This window comes from Tursiops truncatus, chromosome 5 (assembly GCF_011762595.2).
Source record: "Tursiops truncatus isolate mTurTru1 chromosome 5, mTurTru1.mat.Y, whole genome shotgun sequence".
NCBI lineage: Eukaryota > Metazoa > Chordata > Mammalia > Artiodactyla > Delphinidae > Tursiops > Tursiops truncatus.
The window spans coordinates 93,878,985-93,894,645 of NC_047038.1; the positions used below are offsets into that span (position 1 = coordinate 93,878,985).

At 37.7% G+C, this 15,661-nt stretch overlaps 1 protein-coding gene across 4 annotated transcripts in view; it reads left to right on the plus strand.

The window, feature by feature from the left end:
- BMP2K (BMP2 inducible kinase) overlaps nucleotides 1–15,661 on the plus strand; it is a 124,011-nt gene that overhangs the window by 82,934 nt on the left and 25,416 nt on the right. For all 4 annotated transcript variants that reach the window (XM_019932779.3, XM_019932780.3, XM_019932781.3 and 1 more), the window contains 6 exons: nucleotides 133–212; nucleotides 4,472–4,632; nucleotides 9,900–10,084; nucleotides 11,492–11,590; nucleotides 12,488–12,672; nucleotides 15,116–15,273. In XM_019932779.3, coding sequence (XP_019788338.2) covers nucleotides 133–212; nucleotides 4,472–4,632; nucleotides 9,900–10,084; nucleotides 11,492–11,590; nucleotides 12,488–12,672; nucleotides 15,116–15,273 — 868 coding nt within the window. The remainder of the gene's footprint in view (nucleotides 1–132; nucleotides 213–4,471; nucleotides 4,633–9,899; nucleotides 10,085–11,491; nucleotides 11,591–12,487; nucleotides 12,673–15,115; nucleotides 15,274–15,661) is intronic.

The following is a 15,661-nucleotide window of genomic DNA, read 5'->3' on the forward strand; positions in this document are numbered from 1 at the left end:
AGATATCTGAGGTGAAGAGATTGTCTCACAGACAACACTTTTAAAATTTAAGAGTGTATCTGTAGTGTTTAAGTAAAGCTTTCTGCAATTGAAATAAAAACTAAAATGAAAAGTTTTATTTTTTCTTCCAAGAATTCTCCTATTCCTTCAGCTCTTCCTGAACCGATGACTGCTAGTGAAGCAGCTTCTAGGAAAAGCCAAATAAAAGCCAGGTAGGCAAAACTATGCTGAAATTTGAAAAGGCATTTAAGAAAAAAGAGGACAGTTCTTGTTTTTAATCCTAGCAAGTGTCATTCATTAAATATCATCTTCACCCACAAAAAGTGTCGTATTCCTTATTGGAAGTACAGAATAAGCTTTCTTATATAACAGGGTTTGACAGCAGTTGCACTTGAACTGCTACCTCTCAGCAATCACGAAGTGATTGTGTAACTGCTGATGTTACACTGGGTCCTTTTACAGGGGGAAGTTGTCATTTCGTCACATGGCAACTAATTTATGAGATTTTATGTTTTACTTAATAGCTAGTATGATTTTGTTTAATTTACTGAAAGAAAAAATAGCTATGTATATTTTATAATGAGTGGTTATAATGGTAATACTTTTAAGACTGATAAAGAAATATAATGTTTTAAATAATTTTTTTTTTTTTTTTTGCGGTACGCGGGCCTCTCACTGTTGTGGCCTCTCCCGTTGCGGAGCACAGGCTCCGGACGCGCAGGCCCAGCGGCTATGGCTCACGGGCCCACCCAGCCGCTCCGCGGCATGTGGGATCTTCCTGGACCGGGGCACGAACCCGTGTCCCCTGCATCGGCAGGCGGACTCTCAACCACTGCGCCACCAGGGAAGCCCTTAAATAATTTTTATAGTTCTTTACTACATTAATGTTTGATACGAATTACATAGGTTAAGACCTAAATCTGACTAATGATTGAATTAATGACTGATTTTTTTTTATTTTTCTCGTGCTTTCTTTTTTGAGTTTAAAAGTTAATAAGCAGGACTGTATTTTACATTATCAGACAGGCGTAATATTACATTTGGGGAGATTTCTTGGCCACAGTTTTTTGTATTGTATTTTACTTATGCAAAGTATTTTATTTGACATAAAATACATAAAAAATATTTGTCACGCACTTGTTACATTCAAGATACAGATACTGAGACCACAAAGAAAAAGCAGCAGTGTTTATTTCCAAGGAGCTCTGATCCAAATGAAGATAGACGGGTGAACAGTCACACCTTGATAGATATCGGGCAGCTCTGAGGGTGGAGGAAGGGAAAGAAGACAGGAGCACAGGAAGAATCCGGTGGGAGTTGCTGGACTCTTTTCTTGAAGGATGAATAGTCTAGTCACTTGGAATGATGGGCAGTGAAACCATAGCAGGCAAACATTGCCGATGAGGACAGCCTTTGTGAAACTACAAGGCTGGGGCATAATAAGGGCACATGTACAGGAGTGGTGGGAAATGAAGATGAGGAGGGGGTAGGTAAATATCAGTCATGAGCAACTTTATATGTCATGCTGAGAAATTTGGATTTTGGCCTTTAGACCGGTGAGTTTTCAACTTTGCAGTCAGTTCTACTATTTGGAACTTGGTTGTCAGGTGTGTTATAAATAATCTGTTATTTGTAAATTATTGAAATATCACTTGAGAATGACTTAGTTTTTTTAAAAAAATATGGCATCACTCTAAAAACATTATCTTCATTCACTTAAATTTAAAATACTCTTTTGAGTAAGAGACGAAGGAGTAATGTGATGTCTAACTTGCAGGAATCCAGCATGACTGACTGTCTTACCCATGACATAGCTGTAGTTAGCAACTGCTGTTATAGTTGAGTGGTCATTATGAATTATTGTAGGACTTGTCAGTTGAATTTTATTGTTACTTATATTTTAAAATAATTATTTTGTTAATGATTAAATCTTTAAGAAAGTAGATACAAATTTTTTAAAAAGCATGAGTCAGCTGAACAGTAATGCTTTGAATATCTTTTCACCATGACACGTTACAGCTATACAATTATAAGGAAATGAAATAGTTAATGAAACAGTTAACTAAAATTCACAGTGCTAGTCATAGTATGTTAAATCTATACATTATGTATATTAAAATAAATAGGGTTTATTGGTGCTTATTGGTCAATAATATGTTTATTTTTTATTGATAGTATCAGTAAAGAAGTTGAAAAATTCTAAATGTTAAAAAGTTGTAAATCATTTTTTTTTTCCATGTAAAAGGCATATTTCCAGAGAGGGGAGGAGGGGGAATCTTTAAATAGCCAGTATCATTATTTACATGTTTTAAAGCTTTTATGGATATTATCTGCCTGCCCTGCCTTCAGTCAGTGGCACTTTTTGTTTCACTTCTTAAAACCCCCCATCCACCTCCCCAAAATTTGCATCTGCTCTTGGGACTGTTACACATGTGAAACTTATATGATTTATATCTTAAAGATGGAAGGGTTGAGAATCACTGCCCTGGCAGATGGAAACACTGAGGGATTTTAAGAGAAGAGAGTGTATTTTAGGAAGATTGTTCAGGCTAGTCAGCAGAAAAGAAAAGAAAGGAAGCAAAAAACCAGCTCTTTGTCTGCTACAATAGTGCAAAGGAAGCTGCAGTAGCAGTGTTGATGTCAGTAATTACTCGTTCTTTCATTTTAGTTAAGTTTGTATTTTCACTTTGCTGAATCTGTCCAGGCATTCTCCTCCCATTTCTTCATAGACCGCTTACTTTCTTTTACTGTCTGATGAAATCACATTTATGTTTAACCTCCAGTTCTCACCTGCGCCTTCTCTAGCCAAGTTAGGTTAAAGGTAAAATTACTCCTCCATGAAACTCTTGACAGTATTAGCTTAGCGCTGGTTACTTTTTCTGTCTTATATTTTATTATATTTTCATGAACATGTGCCATATTTTCCTAGGTAGGCTGTAAATTCTTTGAAGACTGAGCCCTATTAGCTGGATATCAGTAATTGTATAATAGATATTGGTACATTAGTGAAATAAGTTAGGAAACACTAGACTAAACAAAGTCTGCAGAACTTTTAATATGCTTTTTAGAGGTTTGCCCTGCTCGTGTGTTGTGAATCCTTTATGGAGCTATTTAGAACAGGAACAAGGCAGGGTGAGGTCTGGCCTATATACTACCCACTTAATGAAGAATGGGTAGGCAAATAGAAAGATTGTATACAATATTTCCCCCAAATTACTTAAGTTTAGGGAGTACAGCATTGGTTTTAGTGCCATATCCATAATTTGAACTCAATAAATAATTAGATTAAATGAGATATAATTGGTTACATGTATACATGATCTTTTTATAGCCTTTTAGTTCTATTTTCGTATGACTTGTACCATCCCCATCCCGTGTAAAACATAAATGTTATTTTTAGAAAACAGCACACATACAGTGCATTTCTATGATTTTCCAAAATCTTTTGATTCAATTTCACATCCTTTCTTTCTGAGAAAGATAGTTGTTGAGAGGGCTCCCTCTTGTGGTATCTCCAGATAGAGGAAAGAACTGTAGAGTCCTGTGCAGTTATGATAGACTGGACTTCCTCTAAATGCCGCAGATGTGTACTTGATAAATCATAAGTATGCAAAACTTTTAAGCGTCAGATCATTTTGAAAATGTGCTAAGGGAACTTGATAAAGAGATTTTATTGCAATCCTTTTGAAAAGTGAGCATAGACCCTATTAAGAAGTATTCGAGTTTTTTGTTCTGAATTTATAGAAAGCAGAGTTGATAAATACGTAAGTTAAAGATTTTTCCTGGCTATTTTTGAAAGAGAAAAGCAAATGTCTGTGTCTTCTTGAATTATATTTAGTGTCTCTTGCTTTCAAAACTGCTTTCCACTTGACCACTCACATTTGTGGCCTGAACTAAGTCCTAGTGGGAAAACCTTTATATAATTTCCATTCAGTGTTTTAAGTAAAGCAAAGTTAAAGATTTAAGATGCTGAATGTGAGCTGATAGCTCCACCAGTTAAAAGTTTTGGCTTCTTTTGTTTTGCATGCCTTAGGCCCTATTCTTTTTTTTTTTCTTAAGCCAAGAGTCCAAGCTAAAGGAGCCTGTTGTTTGTTGTTTCTTATTTTTGTTTCTCTGACTGGTTTAGAGAGTTGGCTCTGTTTTGTCCAAAACCTTATTGAGAAGACTTCTGTTTGCTTCCTTTATTTTATCTCCTTAAGAGCGATTCTATACTCCTTTTTTGCCAGCTCCGGTGGCAGACTATAAGTGGTAGCAATCTGGCTTGAGGAAATTGGTTAGGTTTATTTTATTTACTCCCTTATCTTCATTAAACATTTAGTACTTGAAAATGAGACTTAGGAAGAAGCCAAGAGGACGAACATGACCATCAGTAATAATAAATATGCATCTGTTGAAATAGATCCTTTATAGAACAAATAGTAAGTTAGAAATGATCCCAGTATTTGGAATGACATGTGTTCTTCTGTTGTAGAATAACAGATACCATTGGACCAACAGAAACCTCAATTGCACCAAGACAGAGACCAAAGGCGAATTCTACTACTGCCACTCCTAGTGTGCTGACCATTCAAAGTTCAGCAATACCTGTTAAAGTCCCAGCTCCTGGTGAATTCAGTAACCACAGACCAAAAGGTGATACAGCTCTGCCAACCTCGTCCCCTTTTTAGTTAATTTACATAAACCTTTTATGGCTCGATTTCCTAGAAATGTAAATTATTGGCAGACTTACTGTTGTGAAGCAGATATGTCACATAGTGCTTTAAGAAACATAAAGCTACTAATGTCTAATAAACCCACCTAATTGTTTTCCTAATGTTGTCAGCAAAAGTAAGGTACGGGTAGTATAAAAGTATGGTATGAAAAGCTCACAACCTGCTTATCTCTAGAGTCATCGACTAGTAGGGTTCGAGGTTGATACTAAAGTTCAAGAGTATAGAAAATTCTATATTGTATTGGAAAGGAGGAATTTGAAACTCTAGGCTTACAAAGCTTTAATGTTAAAGTGTTTTCAACTAGTATGTTTTAAATTAGGATACTCTAATGGTTAAAAGCCTACATGTTGAGTCTTAAGAACCTGGATTTGAGTCCTATTTCTCCTATTTTTTAGTAATATGTGTTATGAAAATACTAGTACCTATCTTATGGGACTGTTGTGAAGACTAAATGACTGCATACTATAATGCCTGCCACATAATATGTCCTTAAGAAATGTTCACTATTAACTACTGTTACTACTATTAGGTAAAGTATATGCTCAAGGAAGACATTTATGTTATCTGATGTAACATAAGCCTGTGGTGATCAGGCATACCCGATGGAGGAATAGGGAAAGGGAAAAGGGAACAAAAGGGGAATTTGAAGTCTTTTATGTCCAATTCCCATTTTACCATTTCTTAGACTCACTGTTCTCTTCTGTAAAATGGGAAAACAGCCATTCTGCCTATTATAAAGAGTAAATAACAAGGTGTATGGTATCTAGGAAAATTCTGTTTCATGGTAAGCATTCAGTGTTTGGGTTGGAGATGCTATTCGGTTTTATTTTATTTTTTGCGGTACACGGGCCTCTCACTGTTGTGGCCTCTCCCGTTGCGGAGCACAGGCTCCGGACGCGCAGGCTCAGCGGCCATGGCTCACGGGCCCAGCCGCTCTGCGGCATGTGGGATCTTCCCGGACCGGGGCACGAACCCGCGTCCCCTGCATCGGCAGGCGGACTCTCAACCACTGCGCCACCAGGGAAGCCCTGTACATCTCTTAACATTGCTTTTCTCATTAAATCTTATATAAAAAGTACGGAATCTAAAAAAAAAAAAGTCATGAAGAACCTAGGGGCAAGATGGGAATAAAGACGCAGACCTACTAGAGAATGGACTTGAGGGTATGGGGAGGGCGAAGGGTAAGCTGTGACAAAGTGAGAGAGTGGCATGGACATATATACACTACCAAACGTAAAATAGATAGCTAGTGGGAAGCAGCCGCATAGCACAGGGAGATCAGCTCGGTGCTTTGTGACCACCTAGAGGGGTGGGATAGGGAGGGTGGGAGGGAGGGAGACGCAAGAGGAAGGAGATATGGGGATACATGTATATGTAGAGCTGATTCCCTTTGTTATAAAGCAGGAACTAACATACCATTGTAAAGCAATTATACTCCAATAAAGATGTTAAAAAAAAAAAGTAACACATGAATAAAATTTTAAAATATATTCATACAATACAATAGCATTCAGAACAATGTAGAAGTCCCCATTCTTTTTCTTTCCAGAGTAAACTAGCAGCAGTTAGGTATACACCCTCCTAGTCCTTTTTTATGTTCTTGCATGCATATACACAGATATAAATAATTCACGTTGGGTTAAACACAAATGGATTCGTACTATACATAGTTCTCTACAACTTGATTTTTTTTAAACCTAATATACTTTGGAGAGCTTTGCATATCAGTGCATATAGATCTACCATGTAGTTTTTAATAGGTATGTGATATTCCATCATATGAATGTACGATAGTTTATAAAACTTTTTTGGTTATTTCCAATGTTTGCTATTATTAATAGCGTTGTGGTAAACATCTATATAATGAACACTTGATTTCCATGTCAGCATTCTTCTGAGGAAGCTATTAAAGTACACTCATTTAAAATTATTCAGATACTGCCAAATTACCATCCAAAGAAGACTTCAGAAATTTATGCTACAACACCAACGAGGTGTGAGTGTCCTTTCACCTTGTCTTTACCAACACTTGATAGTATTGGTTTTTTAAAAATGTTTCCCTATTGACAGGTGAAACATTTTTGATTTTATTTTAATATTCCTGATTAACGGTACTGTTTCACGTTTACTGACCATTTGTTTTCTTCTGTGAATTGTCTTTTGCAATTTTCCATGAGATTGTTTGTTTTTTATTTACTTTTTATTGCTCTGAAGATTTTATCTTTATGTATTCTGAATATTCTTTGCCAAATATATTGTAAATATTTTCTTCCAGTTTATCATTTGTCTTTAACTCATGAACTTACTGAACTTCTCTGAGCCTTCATTTCATCATTTGCAAAATGGGGAATAATAGTATGAGGATTTAATGATGTACTCGGAAGCATGGTTTTCATGTAGGATTGTAGTGTTGTTTTTTGGGAGTTCTCCGGTGCTCTGTGGGCTTGGCTTGAGAAACAAGGAGCTCTATTCAGCTTGATAACACTAAAGAGAAGTCACAGTTTGTGAGGTGAGAGGTGAGTTCCATGAGTTATTGCATGATGCTCATTGGCTTGTGGTTGCGCTTCACCTGCAGCTGAAAGTGTTCTCCAGTTAGACATCAGGGCCTTAAAAGATGAATGTATAGCTCAGGAGCTGAACTTTTTAATACTCTTCCAACTGGAAATAAATACACTTAAAAGGCTAATCGTGGTTATGTCTGTGTGGCGGAATTATGGTTTTAATTTTCTTCCTGTACTTTTATAAACATTTTCAAGAATAATTAAAATGAACATGCCATTTTTTTGTAATTGGAAGAATTAGAAATAGTTATAAAACGATTTTCGTAGAGGTGTTGAATTTAAGGCCTGTGGAGTGTTTTTTTTTTTAACATTTTTATTGGAGTATAATTGCTTTACAATGGTATGTTAGTTTCTGCTTTATAACAAAGTGAATCAGTTATACATATACATATATCCCCATATCTCCTCCCTCTTGCATCTCCCTCCCTCCCACCCTCCCTATCCCACCCCTCTAGGTGGTCACAAAGCACCGAGCTGATCTCCCTGTGCTATGCGGCTGCTTTCCACTAGCTAACTATTTTACATTTGGTAGTGTATATATGTCCATATATACACTACCACTCTCTCACTTTGTCCCAGCTTACCCTTCCCCCTCCCCGTATCCTCAAGTCCATTCTCTAGTAGGTCTGTGTCTTTATTCCCATCTTGCCCCTAGGTTCTTCATGACCATTTTTTTTTTTTTTTTAGATTCCATATGTATGTGTTAGCATACGGTATTTTTTTTTCTCTTTCTGACTTACTTCACTCTGTATGACAGACTCTAGGTCCATCCACCTCACTACAAATAACTCAATTTCGTGTCTTTTTATGGCTGAGTAATATTCCATTGTATATATGTGCCACATCTTCTTTCTCCATTCATCTGTCGATGGACACTTAGGTTGCTTCCATGTCCTGGCTATTGTAAATAGAGCTGCAGTGAACATTGTGGTACATGACTCTTTTTGAATTATAGTTTTTTCAGGGTATATGCCCAGTAGTGGGATTGCTGGGTCGTATGGTAGTTCTATTTTTAGTTTTTTAAGGAACCTCCATACTGTTCTCCACAGTGGCTGTATCAATTTACATTCCCACCAACAGTGTATGAAGGTTCCCTTTTCTCCACACACTCTCCAGCATTTATTGTTTGTAGATCTGATGATGGCCATTCTGACTGGTGTGAGGTGATATCTCATATTGTAGTTTTGATTTGCATTTCTCTAATGATTAATGATGTTGAGCATTCTTTCATGTGTTTATTGGCAATCTGTATATCTTCTTTGGAGAAATGTCTATTTAGGTCTTCTGCCTGTTTTTGGATTGGATTTTTCGTTTTTTTGATATTGAGCTGCATGAGCTGCTTGTAAATTTTGGAGATTAATCCTTTGTCAGTTGCTTCATTTCCAAATATTTTCTCCCATTCTGAGGGTTGTCTTTTCTTCTTGTTTATGGTTTCCTTTGCTGTGCAAAAGTTTTTAAGTTTCATTAGGTCCATTTGTTTATTTTTGTTTTTATTTCCATTTCTCTAGGAGGTGGGTCAAAAAGGATTGTGCTGTGATTTATGTCATAGAGTGTTCTGCCTATGTTTTCCTCTAAGAGTTTGATAGTTTCTGGCCTTACATTTAGGTCTATGAATCCATTTTGAGTTTATTTTTGTGTATGGTGTTAGGGAGTGTTCTAATTTCATTCTTTTACATGTAGCTGTCCAGTTTTCCCAGCACCACTTATTGAAGAGACTGTCTTTTCTGCACTGTATATTCTTAAGGCCTGTGGAGGTTTGAAGACATTAACATTGATGAAAAAGAATCCTTCTCTCTCTCTTCTTGCACTCTCCGTCCTTTTCTCCCCTTAGGGTTAAAGAGTCATATTTGAATTTATGGTAACTTGTTGGAAGAGAATATAGAAATTATAGTATATTGAATTTCCTCTTTTTGAAGTTGTCTGTCTCATCCTTTTTCGGTTATTTCAAAAGTTTATTCATAGGATTTTCCTATGGTAAAATTTATAAAGCTTATAAAAAAATGCCTGTTTAGGAGACAGTGTTAGTAGATTCACTACAGCAGCATTTATTGAACATCTGTTATGTAAAAAGTTCTTTGGGGCACTAAAAGAAATAATAAATAAGTCTTCACCCCATCCTTCAGTTAGGAAATAACCATGTAAACAATTAATATGTGCAAGGCAAAAAGAAACTTTATAAACTGAGTGGAAGCACTAAAGGAAGGAAGAAGGAAGAGAGATTTGAGATAAACTTTAAAGGTAAGAAGAGTTGCAGTGGGTGGAAAGTGGCATTTTAGACAGAGAATCATGTCAGCAAAGATGCAGACTCGTGATGGTGCATGATACAGTTGAGAAATGTGGAGCATTTCAAATTGGCATGGTTGGTGTGTTCATGGAGAGATGAAGTGTGAAAGATTAAGTGTTTCTGAGATGTTGACTTGTTCACGAGTGGTAACTGACAAAATTAACTTTCATGGGTACTTTTATTATAGTAAATAATCCCTTTAGACTATACGCACATGGAAGTTTCTATAAGATGAGGATATGAATGCCTTGGTTAATGATTATTGGAATGCGTGTTTTGAAATGCAGCCATTTTATTGAAGTCATGAGTATGTTAATGTAAGTTTTCGGAAACCTCTTATAGGAGCGCTGAGACCTGGAAATGGCCCTGAGATTTTACTGGGTCAGGGGCCCACTCAGCAGCCTCCACAGCAGCATCGAGTACTTCAGCAGTTACAGCAGGGAGACTGGAGATTGCAGCAGCTTCATCTGCAGCATCGTCATCCTCAGCAGCAACAGCAGCTACTTCAGGATGCTTATATGCAGCAGGTGATTCTTTCGTTACTTGAGATACAGAAGTACTGTTGTGGAATTCATGCCGCTCTTGAATAGCAGTGAATTCCCTTTTGTATCATGGGTACTTTGAACTGTAGATTGGAGTAAACATTTTGCTCAGTTTCCTGATTATTAAAAGAATATGTAGTTTGGACTTCTGTAGTGGTGCAGTGGTTAAAAGTCAGCCTGCCAATGCAGGGGACACGGGTTCGAGTCCTGGTCCGGGAAGATCCCACATGCCAGGGAGCAACTAAGCCCGTGTGCCACAACTACTGAGCCCACATGCCACAGCTACTGAAGCCTGCATGCCTAGAGCTTACGCTCCACAACAAGAGAAGCCACTGCAGTGAGAAGCCTGAGCACCACAACGAAGAGCAGCCCCCACTCGACGCAGCTAGAGAAAGCCTTCTCACAGCAGTGAAGACCCAACGCAGCCAAAAATAAATAAATAAAAAATTTAAAAAAAAGAATATATATTTTATTTGCATTCTGTGAGATACTCAAGAATACTCCTGTTGTAATAGGTTGTATCGTGGCTTTTTGAAGCAAACGATGTTCACCCAGTCATGTGGCATTGCAAATAAGTACTGCAATTTATGATGAATATTATCTTTTTCAGGTTACATTTTGAGTTCATATATATAGCCTAATAATGTTATTGTTGGAAAGGTGATACTAAGACTTTCAGAAGTAATATTGTCTTGGGTTTTTGTTATTTTTTCTTTTTTTGCCTTTGTTGGGTGTGTGTGTGTGTGTGTGTGTGTGTGTAGGGTTGGCATTTACAGTTGGAAGGGACATAGAAAAATATGACCTGAAGTTCTAGTCTGTCCTTTGCCTCATCAGAACCTGCGCATCTCTAGTTAGCACTAAACTATTTTAAATTTAATGACTGTCATCATCATCCTTCCATCATTTTCTGAACTATTTTTGAGCCAGTTTATATGTATGCTACTTCTCATGGGTGTACCCCGTCCTCTGGTCTTGACTGATAGACCCAGAGTGGAGGATAGTTAAATAGGGGTGCCATTGGATGGCCAGAAGATATCATTGAAGGGGAGACAGAGGATCTTGGGAATTTACTGTAATGGTTCCTGGACACAAGTCACTTCAGGGGTCTTCATTAGCTGGTAAACGTGTTTAGGTTTAGGTTTCTTCCAGACATCCTTAAACTGTGCTGGAGATGGTTTTAGTTGAATCTGTTATGTTTCATTGATAATTTTGAAACCAATTCCAATAAGCTGATTTAAGTTATAGTCACTTACTGACTATAGGTATCTTACATTAGTGTTTGGACTATTGAGTACCCAAGTCATTGTTATGGTAAGATCAATACCTAAAAAAAAAGGTTCTCGCACAAAAAAGGCATGAGTAATACTGATGAGTTTGTTTTTCCAATTGTAGTATCAACATGCAGTGCAACAGCAACAGATACTTCAACAACAGTTTTTAATGCATTCAGTATATCAGCCGCAACCTTCTGCATCACAGTATCCTACAATGGTAAGCGTTACGTAATTTCTAGAGATTTCTCTCTGAGTATACATTCCAATGTTGGAATTCACAGTACGAATTGTATTATTCAGAATTTAATAATTCAGAATCAACTCCTTAGTTTATTAACATGTATTTTATCAAAGCCAGATATGTATTCTCAAGCAGCTTTACATTGGGCTGAACGTGGATCTGGCACATCTTATCTGATAGTATAAGGAGATGATTGGTTACCCAGGATCTCTTGTCATATGTCTCTCTCATTTGGCAAATGTCTGTTGAAGAAAAGAAAAGAAAAGAAACCCAAAGGAAAGTTGCATTTGCTTCAGAGAATAGTTTGACCTGTTTTTACAGCAACTGCTATACCAAGTGACTTTAAACTACCATATCATTTTTTATTAAACTATTTAAAGGAGAATTTTTGAATCCTGCCAGGTGACGCTAACTTTCCAGTTCCTTTTTTTTTTAATTGAGGTATAATTGACATAAGATTATATTCGTTTACCTGAAACTGTCTACCTGAGATAACGTAATATTTCGATATTTGGATATATTACAAAATGATCACCACAGTAAGTCCAGTTAAACAACTTCTTAAATAGATTTATTTCTGTTTTGGTTTTTTGGCCGCCAGGCATGTGGGATCTTAGTTCCCCCAGGGATCGAACCCGCTCTCCCTGCCCTGGAAGGCAAAGTCTTAACCACTGGACCACCAGGGGAGTCCTTTAGATTTATTTCACCTTGTAGTTTTCTAGTAGCGAGCCGCTCCTTCAGATAAAAATTGTTTTTCATGTTTCTGATTTTGTTGCCAGTGTGAAAAGGAAAGAGCATAGTAAATAGGGGCAATGCTAACAGTGCTTTAGTGACCTTGAGCATTGTTTTGTATAACGGCATTTTTTGTTTCAGATGCAGCAGTATCAGCAGGCTTTCTTGCAGCAGCAAATGCTAGCTCAACATCAGCAGTCTCAACAACAGGCATCACCAGAATATCTCACTTCCCCTCAAGAGTTCTCACCAGCCTTAGTGTCCTACACTTCATCACTTCCAGCTCAGGTTGGAACCATAATGGACTCCTCTTATAGTGCCAATAGGCAAGTATTTTTCCATTGAATACAAAGGAAATTATTGTGGCAGTGGGTGTTATCATGGAGTAGAGTCACTAAGTGGCTCCTGAATTAATTTAGAGCCCATCTTAGAGTTCCCTTTGTTCTCTTACTAGTCCTCTCTCCTGACCCCTTTGCATCTCCATCCTTCTTTCCATTTCCATCAGTTAATTCTGCTAACGGCTATTTGCAAATAAGGCTTAGCAACATCCAGCAGCATTTAAGGCTAAGAAAATTATTAGCTTATATGTTAAGACATTCTTTGTTTGACAAACTTAGTAGTTTAAAACGATGATAAACATTTATTATCTCACACACTTTCTTTGGATCAGGAATTTAGGAGTAGCTTACCTGTATGGTTATGACCAGGGAAGGGTCTCTCATGAGGTTACAGTTAAGATGTTGGCTGGGGCTGCAGTCCACTGAAGGCTTGCCTGGTACTGGTGGATCTGTTTGTAAGGTCACTCACATGGCTTTGGGCAGGAGGCCTCAGTTTTTTGTCACATGGATCTCTCTAAAAGGCTGCTTGAGTATTCTCTTTGGCAAAATCAAAGACTGTTTTGAACAAGGAATTGTTTATTCTGGTTTCTTTCAGAACACGTGGTCCAAAAGAGAGGGCAAGGAGGAACCTTTGATGCCTTTTATGATCTAGTCTCAGAAGTCACACGTTGGCACTTCCACCATATTTCATTTGTTATCTGAGTCACTAGATCTAGCCCACATTCAAGGGCAGGGGAATTTGGTTCCACCCTTTGAAGGGAGGAGTGTCAAAGAACTTGCAGACGTATTTTAACACGTGTTTGAAGTGTAGGTTAAGGTGACACCCTCCCTTGAGTTACAGTCTACGAAGAAGCATCCATAAATTCATTCCAGCAACAGGAGGAAGATGATTCAGATCGGGAATTCTAAAGTTGTAAAAGGATCATTGACAGGCAGGAGGGGCATGCCCATTTCTCTTTGAGTTTTAACCTCTCTTATCTGTGTTGCTAGAACTTGGAAAGTCCTTGAAGGTAGTTTTGGAATTAGAGATGGGATTCCTTCATACAGAGGCAGTTGATGCATTCCTAGAGTGGGTTCTAAACTGAATTACATTTATTATTAAGATACCTAAGTTATATTTACTAGAAAGACTATCTACTAGTTGGCCAATTCTAGCTTTCAGTGAGTGTTCAAACGTTCCATTCTTGGCTCAACTATACTGAAGGGGCTTGGGCTAGGGGATTAAATGGGCAACTTTTGCCCTTTCTTCCCTTTCAAGATCTGTGTGGTGGCAATGGAAGTGAGCTCCCAAGGGGAAGGTGAATTTAAGGGGATGAGTCAAGGCTTGCAAAATTGAGATACTTCTTTAGAAGCACATAGAGATTCTCCCTCCACTACTGGTGTTAGAAGGTCTGGATCTGAATTGTTAAATGAACTTGACAACTTTGTTATACTGCCTCGTGCCTATGCTGTATTTCCAGGCTGGGTTGAGGGAGAGGTACCCAGGTATTCTTAGGTTAAGAAGGCTTTAAACTCTCATCTTCTATTAAAAGCCAAGAGGCCTATTGGATAAATTTCATAGAACCAGTAGTCCTAGGCTCCAGACTATAGATTTTTTTGTTGTTGTTTGTTTGTTTGTTTGTTTTTGCGGTATGCGGGCCTCTCACTGTTGTGGCCTCTCCCGTTGCGGAGCACAGGCTCCGGACGCGCAGGCTCAGCGGCCATGGCTCACGGGCCCAGCCGCTCTGCGGCATGTGGGATCTTCCCGGACCGGGGCACGAACCCGTGTCCCCTGCATCCGCAGGCGGACTCTCAACCACTGCGCCACCAGGGAAGACTATAGATATTTTAAACACCACGAATAATTTATTATATAGAAAATAACCCTCCTCTAGTTTTAGGCAATTCATAAAGCAATTCTAGCAGCTCACCTTTTGTTGGTAGCTATGTAGAGAATGTCTTTGTCAAAAGGAAAATTATTGTGATGTCTCTCAGCATAAACAGGACATAAAATCACCTTATTCAGTAGTGATTTTAGAGTGATACTGTTTGATATGGGAACTGATTTTCACTTTAAGGTTTATTCACTATGATAAATAATAGTTAATATTTAATGAGTGCTTATTTATTTATTTATGTTCTCTCTGCTTTACATGTATTAAATCATTTAATCTTCCCAGTAACCCTATGAGGTGGATACTGCTACTCTTGTTTCACAGATAAGGAAGTTGAGACCTAGAGAAGTTAAGGAACTTGCCCAAGGGTACACAGCTAGTGACCTTTATGGAGGTGATTCAAATCCCATGTGGTCTCCTTTCCAATCCATGCCCTTACTGCCACCTCCATCATAATAAAATCATCTGCTTTTCCAAGTGTTTATAAAGTATGAACTAGGAAACTTTAAAATTTTCAATTATAATGTATTTTTTTCCTCTCTTAATTTTTACTCTAGGTCAGTTGCTGATAAAGAGGCAGTTGCAAATATTACAAATCAGAAGAACATCAGTAACCCACCTGATATGTCAGGGTGGAATCCTTTTGGAGAGGATAATTTCTCCAAGTTAACAGAAGAGGAACTGTTGGACAGAGAATTTGACCTTCTAAGATCAAGTAAGGGACACTTGAAGGCTTATTTTGCTTCACAGTAAAATAACAGCTCTATAATTATTCAGCAAGGCCAAAGACTGTTTTGGGATGGTAAAGAGAAAATTCTTTTTGTGCATTTGAGGGCAAAATTCAGGCCATCTTCTTTTACATATACTATCAAACTATATTGTGTGCTTTAGAAATCAATTGCTTGATAGTAGCTGTTAAACCCAAGATTGCTGATAATATGCTAATTCCGAGCACTTAAATACTGCATATCTTTGAATGTTAATTCAGAAATCTCCAAAAAATGGAAAATTAATGCTCAAATAAAAAGGGAGAGATTAGTATCTTGCCTTACTAATCATTTTGCAGCTCTGTTTTCTTGCACACTCAGTAGAAGATATTGTGG